General features: G+C 43.5%; 1 protein-coding gene across 5 annotated transcripts in view; it reads right to left on the bottom strand.

The window, feature by feature from the left end:
- Positions 1 to 27,122, bottom strand: part of grin2ba (glutamate receptor, ionotropic, N-methyl D-aspartate 2B, genome duplicate a) — a 145,252-nt gene that overhangs the window by 86,191 nt on the left and 31,939 nt on the right. For all 5 annotated transcript variants that reach the window (XM_085157776.1, XM_085157773.1, XM_085157774.1 and 2 more), the window contains one exon: positions 19,332 to 19,970. In XM_085157776.1, coding sequence (XP_085013902.1) covers positions 19,332 to 19,970 — 639 coding nt within the window. The remainder of the gene's footprint in view (positions 1 to 19,331; positions 19,971 to 27,122) is intronic.

Here is a 27,122-nt window from a genome sequence, read left to right as displayed (position 1 = left end):
CCGGATGGGTTTATGGTCTTCAGCAGTAGTGTAGGCTGATCCTTGTTTTGGAAATTACTGTTAAATAAAGTTAAAGCAGCGAATGCTTAAGGATGTAGGCAGTGTCTCACTTGTCACGGCCAAAATACCAAACATGAGAGCCTCATTAGAGTTTAGAAATCAGTGGGTGACATCGTGGTGGAACATCTTTTATATACAGTCTATGTGAAGGACATGTGATGCGTGCTGGTGGGAAACTCAAAAAAGGTATAGGACACGTTTTTTTTCACAGCGGTTCCTCCATCTACAAAGCATGTATGAAGCACAACGAAATCACTGTCACTCACTGTTTCCTGTCCTGAACCACTTTGTCATTTCTCCTTTGGAATGACCGAGAACATGAGCTGAAGTTCACTAATAATTCCAAAACATTTCACAGGGTGGACTCTGAAAGTTGGGCTATAAAAACAAAATCTGGAATCTTGAATCTGAAAAAGTCATGAATCAACAGTTAAAATCAACAGGTGAAACTTAATGAACGTACATAAATCTTTACTTTATATGTAACTTACGTCGTAAAATATCAGCTAGAGATACTAGATTCCCTGTAATGTTAAAAGCAATATTTTTTTTTACTAGTAATATGGAATTGATTGCGAAGGTTCAACTAATTAATTTAGACAAGTGATGGAAAAATAGTTACATTTTTTAGTTGAATGCACTGGTTATGTTGGCTTCAGAGGAAACTGTACCAGTACTTCAGGTAGTTTAAAATCAATTCAAACAGTCTGAACAGGAATGGAGAAGAAGTAGTGGAGTGGACAGGCATCTGTGGCTGTGTCTTAAAAAACAATGCCCTCACTACCCACACATTAAATGATTTGACGTGACATACTCACATTCTGCCATCTTTGTACTTGTGGCCTTTTAGTCTTTTTTACTTATTGCTGCGTCCTTGTTTCTATATTTCAATCCCCCCCCCACACACACACACCTTCCTTCACGCTCTGAGAGTTTTTACCTCACCAAAAAAATTCCACTCTCACCACTCTTCTCACTCTCACACTCTATCTCTCCCTATCTCTCACGTCCTGCATTTCCCTTGTCAGTCTGTCCCCCCGCTCTTTCGTGTACATGCAAACCTCTCTTCAGGCGTCAGCTGCTGTCCTGTCAGATTTAGGGGGAGACAGGTGGAGAGGAGAAGCGGAGAGAGGACGGAGCGGGCGGGGGGGGCTCATAAAGACTGAGAGAGAGAGAGAGAGAGAGAGAGAGGGTGACAAAGTGAGAGAAGGTTGAGAGAGGGAGCGAAACGCTTCTAATTCACAGAGACGGGCTGCGTTTCCGTGGCAACGTGGTTTCCATCGTAACAGCCCTGCTAAGGATGCCATTAGTCGGGAACAAAAAGAATGCCGCTCACCACTTGTATGTCGAGCGTGTGTGTGTCTCACACACACATGTCGCACACATACACTCAGGCAGCACAACAATACACAGAAAACACAATTGTCTCCTGCATGCATGTTTTTCTTTAAGCTACACAAATAAAACATTCAGAAGCACTCGAAAGTCTCACACTCACACACACCCACCCACACAGCGTTGCATCCCCCCCCTCCATTCAACTCACAACACACATCCTGCTGCCACTTCCCCACTGCCCACACAGGAGTGAATACAGACATATATTAATCTATCTCACACCTGCAACGTGTCCTGCTGTGCCTCCTATATAAAAGTCTTTCCACACTTTGAGCCGCTGTGCTGCGGGGGCCTCTATATTCTGTGTTTTTTTAAAAAGAAAGATGCTAAAGGAATGTCTGATACACATGTTGTGCACATTGCTGACCTTAAGCACACATTTAAGCCTTCAGCTGGCTCGCTTATCAAAAGAAACACACAAGAAAGCTTTTACATTTGTAAATCACTGGCGTACCGAGCAGACAGACACCAGTAAGGAGTGTGAAGGTCAAAGCAGCGGCGCTAAGACTGCAGGAGAAACGTGTTCCTACCTAGAATATTCATGCCTAATAGAGAAGCTGAATAAACAGGACTCTGACAGAAAAATGGTTTTCTTTAGTATTCAGAAGAGAAGTGGATAGTTTGTTATACAGAAGGCATGCTGCTGACCCTTTGCATCGCCACTCAGTGATGCTCAACAGCATCCCGAAATGACTGACAGCACAAAGAGGCCGAGAGGAGGATGCAATACAAGCAAAGCTTTTCACCTTTTGTAATGTTGATTTATAAAATCAGCCAAGTCGCTGAGTCTCTTGTTGGGTGTCGGCTCTGATTTAGAAAAAAAAGACTAATAAAAGTGACGCTAAAGTAAAAAAAAACAGTATGTTGTGTGATGATGCTAAAATGTGCACTGTGCAAAATTACCCTCTCTAAGCCTGGATACAAGACAGCATGTTGATATTACTGTAGGCAGCAGGCATGTTGCTCACTCTCTGCTCTGCTCCAGGGCATCAGAGACAATAACCCAGTTTCCACTGCAGGGGCCGAATAGCCAAACAGAACTTGTTCATAATCTACTGCATGTCAGTGAAATTCCATCTCAAAATACACTGTGATTTGTTTTGTTCCTTATTGCCAAAGGAGATCAAACAGACAAATGTTGAAAACGGTCTCATTCCAAAATGAAACTGGAAAAAAAAAAAAAACTGGCAAGCGCTTTTAAAGTAATGGCATGAAAATAAAACATGACAGGGGTTACTATCAGTTACTAGAGCAATCTGAAATGAAATCCCTGCACTGTAAATCTGGCTATGCTATTACATTTACATTTAATCATGCACCCTGCAATCTTGTGATGGAAAAGTGATTGAAGATGCGCTGGCTACGGGTCAGATTACTCGTGAAAATGTTGCTTGAAGTGGCCAGAACAAATAGTAGGCCGATACTGCATGGGTATCCGCACTGTAATCGGACGACTGTTACTGAGAGTCAAGATGCTGATATCGGTATAGGAAGCAGCTCGTTCTCAAACCTCAGCGCTGCTTTGGGCCAAGGGAGATGTTGTTTGTCTCCATACAAGCATGCACTGCTCCCATATAGAGCCGCAGAGCTACAACACTGTTTAGATCCATGTAGGTCAGGTGCAAATCTATGTACAGTGATGAGGAGAGAAATAAAAGGACACTTTGGAAGTTTCAGCTGTGAAATCACAGTATTGTTGTGGTCAACAATGAATCCATTATACTGCATAAAAACGGTGTAGCTTGGCAACCAACAGAAGATAAATGCAGTAAAGAGTTAGCAAACATGCAGTTCAGACATACAAAACCAGCGAAATTTGAGCTGTTGGCTAAAGCTGCGTTCGCTTATAATGAAAGCAGACGTTTGGAGCTCGCAATTTAAAAGAAGAATCTGCCGTGCAATGCAAAAAAGAGACATCAAGAGACGTATCATTAACAGTTGTTGAACTGCATAAAGCTGGAGAAAGTCAGAAAAACGCATCTCAGAGATTTTAGATACTGATCAGCCCACAGGTGCACAAACTGTCTGTAAAAGAGATGATTAAGTTTTATGGGCTCCAAAATAAAAATAATCCAAAAGCACAGCACAAAACTGCTCAGTCAGTTATTTTTGTTTTTAAAAAAGCACAGATTAACAGACTGGGTAAAAATCAACAGCTGGGTAAAAATCTGGGTAAAAATCTGCCTTTATTACTGCTCCGGTCACAGATGGGTGTTGTCCTTGAAGGTCCACAAGATTTACTGATGAAACTGAGGTTGAGGAGTGTGTACGGCATAAAAAGGGCTTCATACAGTGCCAACACGAAATCTTCCTCCATACGGTGAAGAGAGTGTCATGATTTGGAGGCGGTTTGATGCCTCTACACAGCTCGCCATCAGTTTTTATCAAAGCATATTAACCCTGTGAAGTCTGAGCGATGAAAAAAATGCCAGAAAATTCACATTTTTAAAACTAGAATATCAGTTTGCATATATGAGTGCAAATTATTGCTCACAATAAACAAACGCACATATGGGGGGGGGGGGGGGGGTCATGGTTTACTCATAAATCAAATATAATACACTCGAGGTTACAGGGTTAGGCTTTTTTCGCACATGCACTGCAGAACTTCCACAAGGATCTGAGCACAGAGCGCTTAATAGCCCAGTGATTTCACAGCTAGTGGCCACCCAGGCGGCTCTCTCACCCAAACCAAACAGCAGTGAAAAAGCAGCTGAAGCAGACCGTCTCCTGCTGTGTGCTGCCTGTAAGAAAGGACAACTTTGGACAGTGACCCCGGCTGATTCTCTTGACCGTGCACAGGGTTCAGCTTTGCAGGATTATGTCAGGGTGGCTGTCTGCCACCGAAAGCTCTGTAGGAGTTGGCCGATACACCAGGACAATAACCCAAAGAAGTAAATCTTCTGTGGGATCACTTTGACCGAAGAAAATCCATCATTTGGAGTGGCTCCACCAGAGAGCCCAGAGATGCTGTGGAATTATCTCAAGAAGTCGTTCACAGCAGATATCCTGTCTGAGCTGAAGCAGTTTCTTTAAAGGAGAAATTCTTGCTAAAATGCTTTTAGTTGTTGCTGCCAAGGAGGCTCGCCTTTTTATTAAACCCAAGAGTCCACTTACTTTTTCCACAACCACTATGTGTGTGCATTGTGCTTTCGTCGCTTAAGCGCACAGCGCCTTTGTCAGTACTTGGGACTCCAACACAGATCTGATCATAGATCACAACCACCGCAATTCATGCCAGCGTACCACATGCACTGTGTACACAAAGGCCGGCATAAGAAGAGATGCTGCCGTTGCTAAAGCCAGGGTTGGTGCATGAGCTGCGCGTGCAAGGTGAAGGTTTGTAGCGCGGTTGTGTGAGCTGCCTGTTTCATGATTACATCCATCAGCGGCACAAACACTTCTGTCGACGCAGTCGATGCTACCGGCTAAGTCAGCAAGAAGAGGCGCGGGACAAATTTTGTTGGAAAAAACAAAAAAAGAACAGCACTTAAACAGAAGCACGAAGAGGCTTCTTGATAACAGAAACTCCTGCAGGGTGCAAACAGGGGTGGGGGGAAAAAAGCTGTGCTTGTGCCCAGAGATAGCTGAGTGGTTAAAGTCGGCCACCCCTGGAGCCTTGTGCGTCCCCCCCGCTGACCTTGGATCAAACGCTGACAAAATACTCTCTTTTCTGTTTAACTCCCTGCTTTTTAGAGTCAAAGGAAAAATCACACCACTAATGAGATATCCATGTAACGATTATGATTTTTAACACGCTAGTGAGCCAGAAAAGCTCATTACCACTTTAGGTACAAACAAAAAAGGGATAAGCAAGAGGCGAGCGCAGAAATATCACTGTAAAAAAAGAACTCGATCACCAACAGCAAAAACACCTGAACAAAAGAAAGGGCCATTTTAATTAGCTCAGTCAGTTTTAAAAGGCATCTGACAGTCCACACATATTAATATGGATGCCTGAAAGACACAAGATTGAACTAACTATAGATAAAGGGGGAAAAAGAAAGAAAATCACACTCAAAAATAGCCTCAAAGTCCACCTGACACCAGGAACACAGGCAAAGCTCGACAAATTAAGAAATGAATACCACAAGTCACTTTCTCAAATTGAGGTTAATTAACAGACTATAAGAGGATGTGGCTGTTGGCTCCACTGACCGCGGACATTTTGGATCTTCCAGAATTTGCACTAAGAAGAGATGGTCGGCTATAGAAAGAGAAACACATCATGTTTACTTCAAGTTGCTGTAACAGCAAAAAAGAACTTTGTAAACTCTACACGCACAACCCCAACCCCAACAAACCCACTGTCCACTGTTAGCACATACAGGTGTTGAATATTGATGTTATTCTCCAAGAACAGTAGGATACTAAGCTCTGTGTTTATACCCGGAGGCCTAAAAATAGTGTTAAAGATCTATAATACACAAGCAACCATCTTGAGGGAATCATCCGCTGTTACATAACAGCCAAGACATACGTCTGTACGACTGCTGTTTTGTACCTCGAGGTGGAAGCATGTTTCAAGACGATAATGGCCTTGATACTAAGTGCTCTATGAACACAGGAGAAACCGGAACATCGCTGGAACTTCAGCAAGCACATAGAAATATGGATTTTCAAGTAAAGAAAAGTACTCAGAAGTTGGACGGCAGAAATCCAAGGACATGTTAAACTCTGGGGGGAAAACGTGACCCTTACATTTTCAAGTAAAACGTGTGGTCGCATAAATCATGTTGTACAAGGAGCGAGATCTAATCGCGCAAACCTGGCCTCTTGTCTTTCTCGCTGGCTTCGCTTCCCGAGATAAAAGTTCGGCTACAGCGTGCTGGAGAATCTACGGCGATGCCCACATGCTGTAGGTAGGTGCTACTATCGACTGGCTCTCATCCAGAGCGAGGAGATAATACGGCACAGACGTGATGTTATTGCTTCCACGTTCCTATCGAACGAGGCAACCTTGGCACGAGTAAGAGCACAGTGCTAGTACAGTATCAGCTGTGATTCTGTCTGTGTAAGAGATGCACACCACAACGTTAGAGGCATAAACTTTAAACACGAATTACGGCCCATTGTTTGCTGAGAAAACACAATTACAACGCGTTTAATCTGAAAGCGTCTCTTTAAAAAAGCCATTGGGTTCGTTTATGAGACGCATGCATGTGCATGGGATTGTTTTTTTGTGTTGTTGTTGTTGATGTGCTAGTTGATGTCCTAGTACAGAGTGTTCTTTATATTAGCATATTGCATTGTACAAAAGCCCCCCCTCGCCTCATGCCAATAAAAGTCTATTAAGCCTGTTTGACTTTGGTAATGCAAATCAGCCTTCAGAGGAGAAGAGAGGAGCTCTGGTCCACCCAACAAGTGCTTGACACAACACTGATGTGCCAGAGAACTAATGCAAATAACTTTAATGCCCAGTGGGGGTTGTTTTAGTGATAATGATAACGATCATAACTTCTGGTACTGAACGTTGAAATCGTGTTAGAGATGATCAAAAAAAACCTCACAAATGCTTGTAGCTGTGTGCAGCTACACTGTACTGCTTTGTACTTCTTTAATGCCTCCTTCAGTTCTTCATCAACCATTTTTAGCTAAAACGGCAATGCATGCGCTAGTCTGTTGGTTAGTCCACCACTTCAATAAGGCTTCGTGGATTTTTATGGCACTGGGTATAAACACTCTTGCTGGCTAATACTGACTTTCCAATCAGATTTTATTTAATGCCACTTACAGGCAAAAGAGTCAAATATATCCTGCAAAACATATCATCAGCTACCAGACAGGTTGGCAAAGCGAGCGAGGGTTGAGTGTCTTCTTCTCTAGTGCTTGCCATTTGCACGACTTGAGTTTAATGCGGCGACAGCTGTTTTTCAGGCAGCACGTCAGCCATATTGGCAGCAGATTTGGAGTTTTTTGAACATCACAAGGGCATAACTGATTGCAACAAAAAATAGTCACCATGGGTAGCAGCATGCACCAGCGGCTACATAACTTCCTACAGAGCTGAATTTAATTTGTAAACTCCAGAAAGTTATCCTGCTTTCTGCCACAAGTTGTTAGCTAGGGTAAAAATAAAAGGGAGCATCCAAATTCAGCGATTTCCCCGTGATTGCGTTTCGTTTTTGCTGTCCGATACCATTTGAAAGCACTTGCAGCTTGTATCATTAGGGTGAAGGAAACACAAGAGATTGAACTCTATTACTTGTGTGACTCTGTTATATTTAAGTATCCTGTTTGCAGTTTTAACAGTGTGATTATTTATTTATTTTTACTAAATCCATTGTCATTGTCACATCAGAGTCTGAACAGTCGCAGAAAATTGCAATCCCCCAAATTGCTGGAGCATAGTGAATCAATCCAGTAATTACAATACAAAAAATATGGCTACCATGTATTGATTATCAATGCAAGGATGAAGCGTATTCGTGATGTGCTGGCAGCCCAGTCCTTCACGCTGTACTGATAGTGTCCGCAAAGTGAGCAATATACATGCCGGAGGTGTATTTTTCCTCTCGGAGTATTGTCTATTTATCACGTCTGACTCATATGTCTGTGTACTGTATCTGTAAATGTGTTTGCATGGAAGCTGAAGGCCGGGCAGATTGCCTGCCGGTCGACGCGCTAGGACGAACTGCGGGGTTGTGGGTAAATGCGGAGAGACAGAGGGAGTGAAGACTAAAGAGGAGGTAGTGTTTGCTGTAATTTAGGAGAACAAGGGAGGGGATGGGCAATATTTACATTCATCACAGGAGCTCGCCTCGCTTCAATTCACATGACGTGAGAAAGTGAGAAAGGGGAAGGAGAGCGCAGAGCGGTTTGAGATAAAAAAAAATAGAGAGGGAGAGACGAGACAGAATGGGGTTGAGCAAAAAGATCTTTTTTGTGTTTGTTTTCTTTTTTTTTAAATTCTACCCCAGAAATACTTTAGTGAAGAAGCATCTATAAATACAAGGCACCGGGTTTTCAAACCTGAGCAAATATGATATTCTTGCCAGTCAAACAGTGCATTTTTCTATTTGTAATTATCGGGTAAACCACAGTGCCCTTTGAGCAGCTTTTAAAACAAACTGCACAAAAAAAGAGGAAAAATGAGCTCGCTCCTGTGATTTCACCATCTGCAAACTCACATCCGAGCACAGATTTTGATTTATTTACCGTAATGATTACATTCACTGCAGAGCTGCGTTTCTCTTCCCTCCTGATCCGCCCGTACGTTGCGGGGAACAAACGGGGTCTGGCCTGCTTCTTTCCCACCTGGAATCCATCTTGGGGAGAAAACCTTACACACCCAAAGAGATTGGACTGTCACCCGGGAGGCGCACGGCTTGTGCGGACGTGTGAAAACGTTTGCGTTTGCCATCACATTTAAGGTGAGCTTGGACGGCTGCGAACATGGAGGAAGGGGGAAGTTAAGTCAGCATAAATGTGGAAGACAAGGGTGTCCAGGGTTGAATAATTTTTACTCTGCAGGTCAGCAGGAACACATCTGAACATATTGGTCTGATGTATAGGCTGCTGCGTGCAGCTGCAGCTGTGTGTGTGTCACAGCATGTGGCTCTGATGACGGCCAGCTTGGCTCAGCATTGGTGAGTAATTGAGTGAGCACATTGTGGCCTTACGCCTTTCTTGTTCCACATCCCTGCCTCTTGACTACATATCCCCCTCCTTTATCCCTCCATCTGCATTTCTCCTTCCCCTCTAGCATCCTAATTTTGTCTATTTCCTGTCTTCCTCCTCTGCTATTTTTTCTCCCACAAAGAAGAGGCCAAAGGTGAAGCAGAGCATGGACGCTGTAAGGGCAGGTGAAAGGAGGCAGGACCTGTTGACTAAATAAAGCATCAGGAGGATTAAAACTGTTCACACTGACACATGGGCGATAACATTTCCATGTATTCACTGCACTCAAAGCTGTTACTGTTCTATAAAATGCTATTGTACATATAAATGAATCCAAGCAAACTGCAATTAAAAATAAAATCGACTTACTGATGTCGCGCGGCAGATTTGTTTAATTTATGACCAGCGCAGCGTGACCAAAAGCCTTGATAGAACTTAATCGAATGTGAATATATTTGCTATTATGTGGCATCTATTATTATTAGAAATGGTCTTGTTGGATCGTCTATGATGATCTAAGCACTATGAGTTTGCATCCCAAGGAAAAGGGAGTTGTTTTTTTCACTTCCTGTTCTCTTCCGGATGGTTGAGGATGTAGGATCTTCACCTTACAGTACAAACTACCTTGAGAAGACTGTTGTTAAAGTTTGGTGCTATGCTAATTAAAGTAAACTGAATATTAGCACCGGTTTAGCTCACCAGCTGAACAGGCGACCAGACCGATCGTGACCCGAGGCCCTCTGTCTTCTCTCTCTCTCTTCACTGTGCCTTCTAATAAAGAAGCCCAAATATTTAATCTAATGGAAATGCATTCTCCCATCTCCTCCATATTTTCTCTCGCTCATATCCAGAGCACCTTGAAATCATACTTGCTGAAGTCGTGGAGGATTTGAGCGCTGACATGACCAGACAGGCAGTGTGAGTCACACAGAGCGATCCTCCTATCTCAGACTGTACCTCTCGACTCGCAGACTCTGAAACCAAGTTGCTACTGCATAAACAGACCTCAAGTCTCAGCGCCGTGTTCAGCGGCAGTTTCATTTTGCTCTTGCGCCTCGTCACGACGCCAGAAAAAAACACTCAGAGACTGACACGCAGTTTAAAAGTGGTGAATATTCATGACTATCCTCATGAATATGTATGTTTTCTTAGAGTAATTACTATTATTTCTGTTGTTTTGTTTTCTTTTGTTTTCATTTATTTCTTTAAATGCACGTGATCATTTCCATCTCGTACCTTTCTAACAAATTGGGAAACATGAGCTGAATGTTTTTTGTTTTTGTGACACAAAACATGGCTAAATTTGACCAAGTAGTACAAACTAAAGTCTAATTCAGATGCTGCCAAGTTTTTCAGTGCTCCTGCGCCTTCCCAGTAAATATACTCATAAGGCAACGTGAGTGAAGAGCCAATCTATGTTCAAAACATACTCACTCCACCTTTGACCGGGACTCTGATCAGTGAGACGAACAATCATGGATCAGCTGGGAAATGTCAACAGGGCAATGTCATAACCTTGCACCGGAAAGAGCAGCAGAGATTGTGACTGGACAGATGTAAAGACTTGTAGGGAAAAGGAAGGTGTAGCTCTTCATCAGTATCCCGAGTGTCGTTAGGCAGTAATTAACTAGAGTTCAGAATTTGCACCGCTTCTGTCCCCTCTCCATATATACTGTATAGAAAAGCACTGACTCATCCCAGCCTATGAACAGATAGCGGTACATTCCCTTTCCACCCCTGAATCACGGCGGAGGCAGGCAGAGATAAGACTAATAAGAGTCCCAGCAAAGGGCTGGTTTAAAGGTCCACTAGAGGCTAGGAGGGAAGGATGGAGGTTGGAGAAGGGGCGGATAGGAAGGGAGGAGTTGCTTAGAGTAAATCAGGGTGGCAGAGGTTGGGTGAAGTGGGAAAAGGATGGGAGTGTTTGATTATTTGTGTCTAGAGGAAGGAGACGTTTGGGTGTAGAGGCAGTAGTCATGAAAGGAAAGTACAGAGGGACAGAAGATGAGGCTGATGCAGGTAGTAATAAAGTAAGAGGGAGAAGAGGAGGAGGACGGGGAGAGGCTGAGGCAGGTGTAAAGGCATGTCTAAAGGGATGGCTGGTGTGGAAGGAAAAGGTGTGGTCTCATACCGGAGGGACAGAGAGTGAAAATTAAGAAAAAAGAGGCCAAGTGAGGAGGAAAAGGGAGGGGAGGGGCGAGACTGAGACAATGCCTGAACCTGAGGGGAGGTAAAGAAAAGGAGGTGAGGGATGGATGAACTGTCCCGGTTTAATGCACCAATCCTGACAAATTTCGCTCAGTTCTGCCAGCACCTGAGAACAGGGAGAGGCAGGTGAGTGACAAGGCGTGGAAAACAGGGGGCAAGGAAGGTGGATTAACCCATACATCTAGTGTAAATCTGTCCGTCTGGCTCATGAGCTGCCATCTACAACAATCCAATTTCACAAATCGAGACGGAGAGGAAGAGTAAAACAGCAGAACATTACAACCTGATGAATGAAAAGACCGACAAATCAGCATTCAGCGTTTTTTTTTCTTTAATCAATCTTCAGGTATTAAAATAAATTAAAAATCACAGAGTGAAAAGTGAGTCAGGTTCAGAGAGGGAGAGGTGTAGAATGAAAAGTAGTGGAGCAGGTTTAAAAATGGCCACATTCTAAATGGTCGGAGTAAATTGAGACCAACAGGGTTAGAAAATAGGACACATAAATTTAGGGCTCTCGATATTTCTCACTACCTCTTCCTAGCTCCCTCTCTCGCTCGAGGAAAGGAAAGGGGAACACACACACAGTGGGCTGTCACATTTTCTAAACCAGGACAAAGAGAAGGTAACAGACTACCGAGGGGACATTTCCATGCAGAAATTAAGAAAACTTTCTACAGTTTTGGATTTATCCCCTTCATGTAAAGCTGGGGTGTCAAATATAAGGCCCGGGGGCCAGAATAGGCCTGGCAAAGACTCCAACCCGGCCCATTGGAGTGTGTTGGAAAATGTAAAGGAGGGCACAAAGTTGGGAAATTTAACCTTATTTTAAGAAGTTTTGCAGATCGCCCATACTTCATACTAATTAAGGTAATTAAGTAACAGTTAAACAACCAAATGGCTGTTTTTTCACTGTCAAACTGAGAAGTTTCTATTTTAATACAAAGAGTTACAAGACAAAAAAAATTTTTATTTTTATTTTAAGTCTGGGCAATGACATGTGTTTTTTATGCATCATTACACATTTATTTCTTATAGTTTAAGCCCAAAAAGTAATGCTGGCAGATTTCTTTCATTTATTACAGCAGTATTTCTTTATCATGAGGCATACAGTTGAAATTGCACTTCTTTTTTCTACGTTATGATATCTCAGGGATTAAAAGTGTAATTAAACTTCTTTACACTGGCAGAAAGGGTGAGCTACAATGGTCTGGCCCATTTAAGATCAAAGTAGGCTGTATGTGGCCCACGATGTAAATTTCGGGATTGAGCTGAGCATTTATATTAGCATTTTTTTGTGTAACAGTAAAAATTATATATACAATCTCGAAACACGTGCAAAGTTCCAGAAAAAGAAATCTCCCAGTAATCTTTTTGCATTTGAAAGCAGCCGTTTGGGACACTGCTACAGGCACACAGACAGTAAATGAGCTGACCGAGATGCACCTGGGGATGAAACCAAAAAAAAAAGGAAAAGAAAGTAAAGAGAACAGAGCTGGGATGAAATGATAGATCAGAAAGCTGTTAGATGGGGTTCAATGTGCTTTGCTGGACACAAAAATATAATAAAATCCACAAATGAATTGAAAAATTAGAGGCGAGGGACACAGATGAGAGACTGGAACAGACAGAAACAGAAGGGGGGGGGGGGGGGGGCAAGAAATAAAAACAGACAAAGAGAAACTCGGAGAGAGAGAGACGTCAGGCAGAGGAACACTCGCTTTTTAATTCTCTTATCATTTACAAATTGCTCCTAATTGCATCTATGTTTTAGCAAGGACGCGGTCCTGCCAAGCCGAACGGCACATTACATTAATAGAGTACAGGACCTCGGTGATTGCTACAACAATAGGTGCTATTGTAGGACATTAATTGGGAATATAAATGCAGAAACGTTTATGTTCAACCGCCCCGGATAAAACCCCCAAGTGAGCGCACAGAAACGACGCCTAAACAAGTCTGTTTCTTTTGGGGCCCAAAATTCGAAAGAACAGCTCCTCCTAACTATAGGGTAAAACGTAAACACAGAGAATGACCGGAACATGCTTCTTCGGAGGTACAGGCGTTAATTGCACCACTGAACTCCCTCTTGGCGCTGTGATTAAATGGTTCAACTGGCTTACTTGCGCACTCCACGGCAATTACGCCTGGCTCCGGTTCAACATCAGCCCGGTCTCCTCTGAACACAAAGGCACGCAGACGGGGACGACTCGCGCTCGTACACAAAATTGCTCTCTCTCTCTCCCCTCACAAAAGGCTCGGGACACCCGCAGTGCAAATGACCACGCTTGGAGCGGTGAAAACGGCTGAATTATTTGGGCAAAAGTTAATTGATCGCATCCTGCTGTTTGGCTTCTGAAGAAAGCTGCCAGTCGCACAATCGATGCGAGGGAACAGATTTGTTTGTGTGCCCGAGCATCACAAAGCATCGTGGATGCTTTGTGTCTGGATGCGATGGTGTCGTGGAAACAGTTTAGACTTTCTTAGAATATCTGTTTAATATGCATCCATTAATCCCCCTTGTGACTCATGTTACTGTACATTTATGGAGGGAAAAAAAGCATGTGTGCCATCATTTTGCATCCTCCTGCATGTGTGCAAATGTTATTCATATTATATTACAGTTTCCAGTAATCAGGGTTGGCTGCGTTCCCCTTTTTCTCGTTAATTGCTAACGATCTTATAGCTAAATCCTATGCACAAGCAGATGCTATCTCCCTCCTAATCTACAACGACTGCCTCCTCCCACAGATTGGTTCACTATTCTTGTTGCATAGTGGCCCTCGGGGTGATCGGCAACAACTACAGCTATTTGTGCCACTACAAAGCCGTACCTTCTAGACAAGCTGAGGAAAATAGCGCCGCATGTCTTGATAATATGAGCATTAGCCAGAGCTTTAGATCATGCTGATTACTGCAGTCCAACAGACACTGTAGTGCTACAACAAACAGGGTGGTGCTGGAAATCATTAGTGACAAAAGGACTGGCAGCTACAGTCATGTTGGCTACATAAACACAAACACACAGATGCCTATAGACCCGCACGCACTTAAACAGTTAGATGAGTGCCTGAGTTTTCTCTTTGGTTATCTTATCCAGTCTTTCACAGATGTGCGGACAGCTGTGCTCGATCTGTCTTCTTCTTCTTCCTCTTCCGTCCTCCTCCATCCAGGCGTAGGCAGATTCTCTTTTTGTTTGGATAGATGGCAACACCACTGCTGCAAATAGGTCTGTGTCGCTCCCCAACTCCCCTCTCTCCCTCTGTTTTCTCAGTCATGTGGCCATCCACACAAAGCACTCATTCTCTTATTTATCGTCGTGCCCTCCCTCTATCCCTCCCTCCCTCATTGATCTTACTCACTGATATAGATGTGAGAGTCTTAATGGAGGCTTAATAGTAAAGGTAAGGAAATCCCAGAAAGTTGATTCTGTTGTGGAAACAGTCGGGTTTTTTGCTTTTGGGTGGGGGGTACCACGAATCTCGGGATGTACCACAATTCATTGTTCATGTTAACTTCCTAGACAAACACATAAAGTTAACCAGGGAGGGACCAACACATACAGAGCAGTATTTAAGGTTTGACTCGTATCATCATCCACTGGAGGATAAACTGGGCGTCATCGGGAGGCTACAACACAGAGCGAACACCGTCCCTGCCAGACACAGCAGCCAGGGAAGCAGGAGAACAACATATCAAAGAGGCCCTGAGTAAATGTGCTTATCCCAGCTGAGCGTTTAACAAAGCTGGGAAGAGGCCAAAAGAAAGCTCTGGGTGATTCAGAAGAGAAGAAGAACGAACGCTGCCCAAGCAAAAACCATTGGTGATCCTTTATGTGTCAGGAGTATCGGAACAGCTGAGATGCATTTGTTCAAACCCCAAAATACTACAAAAATGGGTTCACCCGAAGGATCAGGTCCAACAGCATAAACTGGGCAATACAGTGTTCGTGGTTCCTGGGAATTATATATCAGGGAAACCAAGGAACCTCTGACAAAGTGGATGGCACAAAATAGAAGAGCAATCGCAATCATTACACCTAATTGGCCTGTAAGTGTAAAAAGAAGGCACACTGGTTTGAATGAGGAGTCAAAGAGTCCATTTACGTGAAAAGGGAATGACCATCGTTGAACCAAGGAGGGGATCTACAATGTGGTTACGGTTGGTGGTTGGTTTGTTGGTGGTTTGATCCCTGGCTGCTCCCATCTGCATGCTAAAATATAGCAGATAATGAACCCTGAGTGTGAATTTTAGAAAACACTTAGACATGGAAGCTTCTGTAAATGAGACATGGATAAAATGCCTTAATTCTTGAGTAGAAGACTCATTTCCCGCAGGCCTCCTTTTATATTGAGAATCAAGAACCTAAGCTTGTGACTTATTGTTAGGCAAAGGTTTTACTTTTAGTTTTAATGTCCTAATGGAGCTGTGTACTGTTTATATGAGCTGGGACTGAAGAAGTCACTTGGTTGAGTGATGAAACTTTCCGGGAGATGTGAGTGGCCTTTGCCTTGATCCATCTCTCACCTTTCACCTTTCACCTCTTCATCCGCCTTCTTCCTCATTTTGTGCTAATATGGACCCACCTGGATTCCTCCGTCCATGCCTTTCATCTATTTAACTCTTCCACTTTCATGCTCATACAAGCTTACTTTTGTTAAAGTAATGCACTTACAACTAAGAGCTATTCGGATATACAACAAATGTGGAAGCTAGAGTCCCAATTATTTCTGGATAATTCCTTCACTTGGAGCTTTTTGCTTGTTTATGGATGTCAAACAAGTCTTAGTGTTTTGGGTAATGATCTCTGACCGTAGGCTATATCAAAGATGGATGTAACTGCTGTGATGTCACCTACTGCTTTGTGAAACCTTGACTTGAGCTGGAGTTTAGGATAAGCTATTACTAAAGTTAACTGCACATTAAACCAGATATTTGGTGTTGTCCACATGTGCACGTGTATTTTGAACTCAGCTTTTGCATCTTGGCAAATGAGATGAGCTACTCACCATTGGCGTCTCAGCTGCAAATTGCCAGATATGATGGCAAGTCTGACTGAAACCACTGTGTGCAGTTTCACACCACAGATAATCCTCCATTTTGAAACATAGTATCACCGAGATTACTAAAAAAAAGACAAAAAATTTTCTGCAATGATTCCAAACGAGTGCGCTCATAAACTCTGCAGGAAAATGTTGTGGAGGTCAGAACAGAAAGCCATTATCGCATAGACTTTTATAGGACGTCTTTGCGCACCCACAGGTATCGCCATCTGGTGGTTTTCAGACAGAATGCAGGTTTTTAGCATTGGCGTTTTTCCGACTCCAAAGCTACGTCCGTGTTTTCCGATGTCTACTGAACATGTGATTCCATGAGGATCCGCTCACTTCTGGAGTCAGCCTCTAGTGGAAATTTAGGGAACTGCAGTTTCTGCTTTTTCTGAGTCATTTTCAGCCCCAAAGCATGTTCCTTGGTAATGATACTGCTTTGTAAGTAACACTCATGCATGCATGAAAAAGAGTGTTTTTCTGATAAAGATCCAGTTTGACTCTTCACACTTACTCTCCTGCAGAGCGCCCGTTTTATGGAATTATCTTGTACCAGTCCTGAAAACTCTCCTCTCCAGCACACACTAAACCCCCAAACACAACATTCCCCACCTTCTCCGTCGTTTCCTGTTATCATCTTTCCTCGGATGTGTAATGAAAAAGGAGGGGTTATCCTGTCAACTGTAATAGCAGCATTTGGCCTTCAGTCTTGGCGAATGCACTCATTTGTGTGTGTGTGTGTGTGTGTGTGTGTGTGTGTTTGTGTGTGCACGCGAGCATGTGATGATTAGGAGCCCTAAGATAAACGCCCCGTACTCCATCCCTATTTCCCAATCTTTGTCAGTCCATTTCCTTGAGATGCTCTCTCAGAAAAAAACACACAAATACCAAAAGCCAATTTTTCTTAAGCTCTATAACTCTGCCTTTCATTTTATCTTCCATACTTTATCGCTTTTTCTCCATCGCAGCTGTCCGCGAGAGAGGAAACTTTCCCCCTTCCTCTTCCTCTCTCTTTATCTCTCTCAGCACCTACCACTCACTTTTAGACACAGTATCCCCCCCCTTCCCCTCAAGTCTGAATGGTCTTAAACTGACTACTTTTGTGCCCTCTGGCCACATCTGCCCGTCTCGTCTACAGACAGCCCCCATCTGAACCCCACCTGATCCACGTCCCGCCTCTCCCTTCCTACCCACTTTTCCTCAAAGTAGAATTTAGTCCCCTCAGTCTCATTTCCTCCCCCCGCTATCTCAATTTCTCTATTTTCACTCATGTATTTTGCGCTCCCTCCCTCTCTGCCTTCTGATCCTTCTTTGCTATACTTTCGGCACTCCGTTGTCTCAGCCCATTAGGCAGACACAAATCCGTTCGGGGACACTGAGCCTTGGTGCGACCTCGTCCCTCCTGACTCCCCCGGACCTCAGCGCAGCCAGGAGGGAGCTCTCAGGGGAGGCAGTCTCTGGCTTGCGGTTGGGGGAAATCCATTTAATCCTTCTCCACAAAACGCTGCTCTTTTTCAACCGCGTGGTGCACTTAGGGGAACGTGCGCTTAATTAACAACACCGCTGCTGCACACACACACAAACATGTTCACACGGGACCATTCCTTCTTTCTCGTGGATTTTCTTCAGCCTGTGTTTTTGCATTCGGTGAAGCACAAATAGAAATTTTAATATTTAACACAGTTGGATGATGATTGGAGTTCTTAAAATGATTTATACAGTTTTGTTTTCTTTAAAAAAATGTGATTAGCAGGTCTGGGTGTGGGGGTGCGTGTCTGTACGAGGACTGAACTGTGAGCATAGATGTGTCCGCCAAGCAGCAGTGTCTGCAATTGGAGTGGAGCAGTTTTAAATGGGAGCAGACGGTTCTCTGCCACTTCGCTCCTTAGAGCTCTAATGAGAAGGAACAGAGAGAAGAGTTTCAGTGGTGGCCGCTGGCCTCGGCGTGTCACTGCTGCTCACATCTCTGCTGGCGCAACGACCTGTTGCCACCAAGAGGGTACGCGGACAAACTAGAGGATGACTACATGAAGACGTGGATGGCAGAGATAAGACTGAGACGCCAGGTTTCACTCTTCATCATAGATCTATACTTTTTTCCTTAACTGTGTGTGTGTTTTTTTCCCAGCCAGCACCAAATGAATGAGCTGATTTTGAGAAGCGGAGTCCAAATCCAGATCCCAGGCGGACACAGATAAAGCAGCAGCAGATTGTTTTATCCCATTAGGCAGGGGCGTAGTAAATAGGCAGAGATCTAGCTCTCTATTCTGGTGCAATCTCCAGCTGATCCTGTCACTGGCATCAGCTCTGTTGGCACTTTGTCTTTCAAGTGAGACACCCCAGCTTAGCATCGCTGTCTGTCTGTCTGTCTGTCTGTCTGCATGTCTGCAAACAGGAACAGGAAGGTGGTGGAGGAAGAGTCAAGTTACAGTCAAGCTATGCTTTCTCTGTTTTATTGAGGCTTCATTATAACGTAAAATTACACGAAAGTGCTTTATGTCATTTTTAAGTCACACTTGCACACATGAATAGTGCAGAACCACAGTTTTTTTACTCTTACTGCCAAATACAAACTCACCTATTTTATATCAGAGGTTTAAGGCCGGGGTTGCTTTCCATTGCCTAGGCTACATCTGGAGACTTTAAATCCATCTTTTGTTGATTGGAAAACGTAATCAGTCCGTGACAAGATTTCACGGGGGGAAAGCAGCGGGAACAGCGTGATTGACAGCAGCCAATCGGAAATGAAATGCAGCTGAGATTTAAGGTTAGAGTGAGGACTGGCCTTGTGAGAAGCAAAAACAGCGTTACCTTCTCCTCTAGCGTGCCAGTTTGATAAGTTGTCTGTGCCGGTCACCCAATAACAAGACAAGAATTGGAGGTGTAAGTGTGGTTTGGCATAATTGGATATTTTGCATTTTAATATTAAGACACCGCCTACACATAAATGGTGCTAATTCCTTTTTACAAAAGCTCTCCTCTTGTGTGGAAGTGACCTACCTTGGCAGCCATGATCATGGAGGAGCCTCCGCGTACTCCGAGAATGGGGATATGCGTCTGGGCTGAAATGAAGTCCAGGATCTGGGCGATGGCCTCCTGGTCAGTGTCATCCCCAAACACCACGCCCTGTAGCCAGTGCTCCGTCATGAGGTCGCAGATGCTCTTGATAATGCTCTTAGGGTCAGTCTCATTCATGGTCAGCACTTCAACATTCGGCGCCATGTGAATGAAGTCTTCCTTCTCTCGGGCCCCGGCCAGCGCCACTTCACTGGAGTTGCCCACCAGGACGACAGCGATGCTGAAGACGTGCAAGATGTTGGGCAGGGCCATGTGGTGGGGAGGAGGCTGAGGGATGGGAATATAGTGGCTGCCACCGCCTCCTCCGCCGGGCTTGTCTCTCCGTGAGTGGCAGGCCGGGGGCAGGTGGAGAAGGCAGAGGAGCAGGAGAAGGAGGGACAGGCAGAGAGATGAACCGGTGCGGTGGTGGTGGAACGGCGGCGGGGGTGGATGTAGGGTTCGGACCCGTTCTTGCTCCTGAGCAACCGAGGGGGTGCCAGAGCAAGCCCTGGCATGGCCGCAAGGTGGGGAGCAGCCGCGGCATCCGCAGACAGGCATGGTGTAGAAGTGGGAGAGTAATACCTGCCGAGACAAGGAGGAGAAGAAAATGGAGATAGGAAAGAGAAGAAAAGGAGGTAGGCAGAGATTTGACAAAACAAGATGACAGAGAAGAAGGAAAGAGAAAAAAAAATAAGAGGGAGATGAAGAGAAACAGAGGTTAACAAATGAACTGCCAATCTGGGCTGGATGCATCATATGAATCAAAGCATAATTCAATGTCAGTTCAAAGAAATGGGACAAAGAAGGAAGAGAAATATCAAGACAAAGCAAACTTTAAAAGGAAAATAGAGATAAGAGATGAGGTCAAATTTCTGGTATGGATACACAGATCTGATATTTGGATCAGAAATTGGACTGACAGCGATTCAAAAAGCTACATTTCTGCCTTCAGTTCATGCAGTGTTTACTCCACCCATCATCCCTTCACACCGACTAGTAGGGAAGCTAACACTGCTTCAGTAACACTGATAGTGTTCCCCTGTGTGTTTTTCTATGATTTTAGTACATTGGCAGCGTGTCTGTGGTCATTGTCATGCTGAAAACGAAGCTGCTGTCAATAAGATGCTTTCTCATGATTGTTCTCATGACTCATAGGTCAGTTTTCAATGGCTTAAAAAAAAAATCCTCTGAAAATGGTTAAGTACAAGGACTGAAAGAAACACTTTCAGAAAGTCTGGAGAACTACTGTGCATGATGCTTTAGAAATTATAACAAAGCCTGGCTACTTGGAACCAACATGCAAAGAAATAAGTGATGGCTCAAGACAAGGATGTGACATCATGGAGGTTTGGAGGTATTTCAAATTTGTTATGCTAATTGTGTTCGGTTTGTTTGGAGTAGTTTGTGATTTAACTGCAAACTGGGTTCAGGTGAGCTGACGTGACTAAAAATGTCTTATTACGTTACATTGGGTGTAACACTTGTTAGGAAGCACTTACACTTTATTATTCGGTTGTTAAGTCTGACGTCACTAGCCGTGTCTGGGCCTAAACTCCGCTGCAGGTCCATATATCAAACGATCACTATGGCATTACTGAGAGTTGAAAAACTGTCTAAAGTCTTTCATCTTTAATAAAATGATCAGCGTTCTGCTCTACCAGGTGTAACAATTGAGTTTAACATCCAGGTATCCATGAAAAGGGAATTTATGACATTTAACGGAGTTAGAAGTTAGCAGGAAGTTAGCTCGCTAGCTTCTATCTAAATACAATATAGCATGTCCTGACTGCAGGGTTTTGGAAACAATTTAAAACGTACAGCTCTGTTATCACTTCCAACATAAATGAAGACAGAAAACTAAACAGCAGTGACGTTTGTAGGGTTACTGAAGTTTGGCTAGCTGGTATATAATGATGTGCTACATGACCGCTAGCGACACAGCTATGTTAGCATAATATAAACAAGCTAACTTTTTTTCCACTCGATAAAAGTTAACGTGAGTGTTCTCGGTGGTCAGGAACAAATGTAATCGCATGGCAGGATGCTGTAAAAGGACCAAACTTCAGCCAGGAGAACAACTGAGATAATCCATCCACAATACGAGGTTAGTCATTCATATACTGCTGCATGGGCTGTAGTTACATCCTAAGGTTTTAAAAACTGAGCTTAAATAAATGATTAGCGGTAATAAAAGCCGAGGGAGGTCAACAGTGATCACTGACTGTTTTAGGAGCTTTTTGAGATTAAATAGAAGAAAATACAAAACATTAAACATGTTAACAACACAAAAGCCATATTAAACGCAGACTACTTTAGGCCCGGAAGTAGGATTCGTCACGTCATCACTTAACGACCGGATACTTATGCTTCCTAACAGCATCAACTAAATCATTGCTTCCTTCACTTCACCTGTGAGTTGTCGGATCTATTTTGTGTATGCGGAAGTAAACAAACACTGAGAGCAGAGAAAAGAAGAACCGCTGCAGCAGTAAATGGGAGAAAAGCAAAAACCTGAGTTGGAGTGAAAGGAGTGCAAATGAAAAAATGTGAATAAGCCAAATACAGTTTTTGATTTGAGCTGTTTTTCATGTATTGTTTTACTAATAAAATCAGTAAATATATTCTTGGATGTAATAATTTTGTTTTACAACGCTAATATCAGCAAAGATCCAAACTGTTGGTCATTTTATATTTCATCTTAAACATAAAGCACTGCTTTAGCTGCGCCTCCTCTCACACACCCACAGCGCTGGTTGCTGTCGTCATGATATAGCTTTGTTATATTTATCTTTTAATGAATATCAAGCTAAAAAAAAAATAGAGGATATTGATTAATATTCCAGTATCAACACTAACAGAGATACACGTGACATAATGGAGCACAGTTCAGAGTTTTCAAGTATAATCTTACAAGCATCAATTATTCATGTGGACTCCTGAAGCAGCACTATAGTATAAGGATGATATAAACTCTCCCTCCAGATGAGACGCCTGAGAGTGCAGCAGAGGGAAGGAAGGAGGGACGAATAGAGCGAGCGAACTCAAAAACCATAAAGGGCAGATGGAGGGAGAGACGGCAACTTCAGCTGACTGACTAACTGTCTGGAGCGAGATGACTGACACGCTGACCTGAGACGAGGACAAACCGACTGACGCCGGAATTGATTAAGGGATTGACGGCAAAGGTGCTCGGAGCAGCTCGCGAGGCTTTGATATGATACCCGCCCACCTCACTCAACCCCTATTGGCCTAGTTTAAGCACTTTCGCTCGTCTGCTGTCCGTCCCTCCATCCTTTCACCTCCCTCCCACGTTCTACTTGACCGTATCTCTCTCTCTCTTGCCTGCTGTCTGATTCCCTCTTCACTGCGCATTATTTATAGAGCTTTTCATTAACGAAGATGCAGAGGGGCCAGGTGAGCGACCGAAGGAAAGGAAAAGAGAGAAATCAGCGAGATCCAGAAATGATGGGAGGAGAGGTGAAAAAGACGATGTGAGCGATGAAGCCGGACATGAAAAAGAAGATGTCTGTGTTCTCTGCGTGTTTACATCTGAGTGAGTGGGAGGGCATGCGTCCTCTTGAGCTTATCAGCATATAGCTGGTGTAGGTGTAACAGTCGGAGGGAATAGATGTTCACTTTGGTTTCGTGGGCAGACATACCCAGGGCGATGGGGGTGTAGCTTCTCATAAACTTGCTTCTGAGCGGTGTATTGTGCGCGTCTCTTGTACATGACTGCTGCTAACGAGGCAGATGGAAGGTACAAAGAAGAACAAAAACCGCTAAAACAAAGCGACGCTGACAGCTAGTAAGACAGGAAATGACAGAGAGGAAGGACGAGATTGAAAGAGGGATAAAGGGACGGGCGCAGAGATGACAGAACAACTTCTTTAGCCGAGACTAATTGCTGGAGGTTCGTCAGCGCTAATTACAGGTCCCTGTGTTAATAGTCAACTGCACACCACTCTCCAGGAAGGACCCGAGAAGCGGGAGGGATGGATCGAGGGAGGGCTGATAAGAGGCACGAGGAAAGAAGAAAGGAGAGGAGGAGGGCGGGCAAAGGAAACGAAAAGAGAAGCAAACTGAGGAGGACCTCAGTGAGAGGCATAAAAGATTTTTTTTAAAAAGGAGGAAAAAAAAGAGGAGCAGGAGAGAGGGGGAAAGATTAGAGAGCGGGATGGACGAGAAGAGGAGAAACAAGAGGAAAAAGACAAGCAGAGAGGGAGCAAGAGAGAGAGATGCCCTCTTTGAATCTGGACTTCTCTGGCAGCACTCTGTTTCCATGGCAACAATTAAAATAAGCCTTCATGCGCACAGACATAGTTGATGGACACAGAGATACACACACGCACACTCACACATTTTGTAATAAGCATTGATCATATATAAGTGAAAGTCCAGAGCACTGCTGCGCGTCCTTACAGTGGGTGTAGTTCACACACCAACTTATTACCATTAACATGGAGACCTTTGATACAAACAAACACACAAACACACACATACAATTACTTTTTTTATAATTTTCCTCTCCCTTTCTCTCCGCATCACATATATATTACCCTGCAGCCACACACACCCCTGGGGTACAGATTATATTAGCCAACGCGCCGTGTAACTCCAACGATCACTCCAAAAGATGAGGCCATTAAAAAGTGCCACAGCGAGCCCAAGCTTGTTTCACAAAGAAACACAAAAGGCACGTATAAAACTGTAGATTACACGGACGAGGCTCCGCCACCAAATGACCCCAATTCGCCGTTGCCCGGCCCTCACATCTCACCCATCATTTGCTCCATTAGCCACACGAGTGCACATCGCTGCCATATCAGTTACACACGGATGGATCGTGGATAGCCTCCACCAGCTCAAGGCCACATAGGTTCCACCCCACTCCGACCCCAACCACACACACACACACACACACACAAAGGGAAGAACAGTTTTAGAGGGAACCACCTATAAACACTCATCTTTCTTTGCAAATGAATACCTACCTCCTATATGTGAGTGTTGGACCGAAACTTCAGGGACACCATACGTTTATACATGAGTAACTTTAAGTGTTTAAGTGTGCCCTCCTTCTTTGGCTTTAATGAGAACTTAATTTACAAAATGGACATCATGTTTTATTCAATAAGATGTGAAACTAGCATTAGAGGCCATAAACCCATTTCAAATAGTGAGATGAGGTTGTAGATCAAGGAAGCTAAAGGATCATTTTCTCACAGACTTTTATGTAATTGGTCTTTTTGCAATCATTACCGGCTGATCATTACAAAGAATGCAGACTTAAGGAGCTCCTGTTTTGGCTTTACACCACGTTCATCATCTTATATATACATTTATGGTGGGCACTTATGCCGTTCATCATAGAGCAGCATAAACACACATATACTTTATTTTGTGTTTGTGCAGGTCAAGATGCTAAGGAGCCAAATATCTTCTGAGTATGCTGGAGCCCATTAATTGATCAATGGGTTAATTAACAGGAAATATATCAGCCTCTTTTATGATACTAAATTAAACTTTTATGGAAATTTTAAAATAGCCAAAGCTTAAAATAAGGTCCAGCAAATTTGCCAGTCAGGGACTACGTAAAAGCAAACCATCCACTATCCTAATGACTGGAGTTGCAATGCTGGTGTAATTTGCAACATATTCTTATAGAGTATGAATCTATGCTTACGGTAAAATGCACAGGATCAAGGAGAGGACATTTCTTACAGTCACTATTGCCTCAATCTCCATTGCTGTAATGCCACAAGACATTAGGGGCCTAGAGAACAGTTATAACAGTTCTTACGGTAAATGTTCATTCACTGATCGGTTCCTGGAGTTTGCTGGCTGCCCTCACAAAGACGCTGCTGTACCAAAAACCTCAGTGTGATTGCCTTTTTCACTTGCCGATTGGCGCAGTTGCCTGTAGTATGTTTGAAAAAATGCTGAATTTGTCTATAAGCACTTACTAGCTAACCCCGATCACTAGCAAAACGTATAAAAGGAAATGGAAGTAAAAGTGGTGCCTTAAAAACAATTTATTTCAAAAAGCAAAACTTTACTTTGAAGGCAAACTGTCTCGTTTTTCACTCCGTTTTACCGAGCAATAGCCAGCTACCTCTAGGTGGGTTTTTTTAGGTTAACCATGTGTGCCTCACATCCTTCCTCAAACATTTTGGGATAGAGAGAAAATTCAAAAGGCTCCTGAAATTATAATATAGGTCCAGGCAGCCTGTTTGATCCTTGGATGATAATGGGTTAATGTGCACTGTCCCTGTTAAAAATAAAGAAAACAATAAAAAATAAAAAAAACAATAAAATAAAATCGACCAGTTAGGGAATACACATTTTTTTCCCAAGTAATTTGGTGTTGCCAGGGCGCCACTGACCGGTCTCTAGGAATGTGTGACTGGGGCCTCACTCAATTAGGCAGGAGGACACTGTTTCCAGTAGTTATGCATCCCAAACAAAAAAGCCTGCTGTTACTAAGTGTGCCCAAATGGCCAAGAAACCAGGAAGAGTAGGCCAACACGGTGTCACAGTCTGCAGATTATGCAGACTGCAGAGCGTGATGATGAGGACCCAAAACGCAGACACAGGAAGCAGGCAGGACATAACAGAAAGTACACAAGGCAAAAACACAAAGCCCCAGAGGAGAAGCACAGTCTGCAACATAAAGTCCAAAAAGGAACCACAAAGTATAAGCACAGGAACATTGATCAAGAAACCACACGGGACATGAAAACAGACACTGAGAAAGACTAAGGAGAAGACCACTATATATACAAAAAAGGGCAACGAGGGGAGCTGGACACAGCTGAGGAAAACAAGACAGCTAAACTGAATCAGAAAATGAGTCGGGGGGGAGTAAAACTAAAAACAAGGCACAAGGGACAAAATGACTACCAACATAAAGCATGAAAACACCTAAAACAGAGACAGAGACTTAACAAGAAGACACGGGGAGCACAGGGGAGGAAGGATCAACTGAATCGAGGAATGAAACATAAACAGAACTAAAAACAGGAACAACAAGACTGCAAAACTAAGAAAACCTGAGAATGTAAAACTAGATCAAATCAGCCAGGAAATAAAAATCAAGCAGAAAATAAAGCCCATAACTCAAAACGCTGTGCCAAAGACATACGGCTCATACTGCTGCAGGAATTTGAAAGAGGAAGGGACGCAGATATTGTAGTGCCGTAATTGGCTTCCCCGTTCATCTTTTTGCTGTTATTTTGGGGGCTTTGCTACCTATAAATCACATGCTTCTAACTAACAAAGAGTCCACAGGGAAGGTCATGAAGTGGTCCACTATGAAAACAAAAAACCCAAACACACACAAAATATGCAATCAGGAAAATTGTCTTTCATGTCAATCAGAAAAGACAGTTTCTATTTAATATATCAGACTGAACAGCAATCTGTTCCAATCACAACATATTCTCCTTTTGCAGCAATAAATCCACACAGGACGGGAAACACTGCTGCCAAGAAACAGTTTGTGTGCTTGCGGGTAGTATAATTGTGTGTATAGCTGATGAATTTAGTTTGAAAGGTTGCGAACAGCACTTGCAGTGGCCTGCTCTCTCCCTAATGCGTTTTTAGAGCTGACATTTATGTGTTTTGTCCAAATGAAAGCCAGCAGGTAGAATGTCTCCTCGCCGCTAAGCTTTACTGAAGAGACACCTTTTGATTTGAACTTGATCCGCCGGCACCTGACAATATTAGGAATATCTT

The sequence above is a fragment of the Neolamprologus multifasciatus genome, chromosome 4 (genome assembly GCF_963576455.1).
Source record: "Neolamprologus multifasciatus chromosome 4, fNeoMul1.2, whole genome shotgun sequence".
Classification (NCBI taxonomy): domain Eukaryota; kingdom Metazoa; phylum Chordata; class Actinopteri; order Cichliformes; family Cichlidae; genus Neolamprologus; species Neolamprologus multifasciatus.
This window is presented reverse-complemented; position numbering and strand designations above follow the sequence as displayed.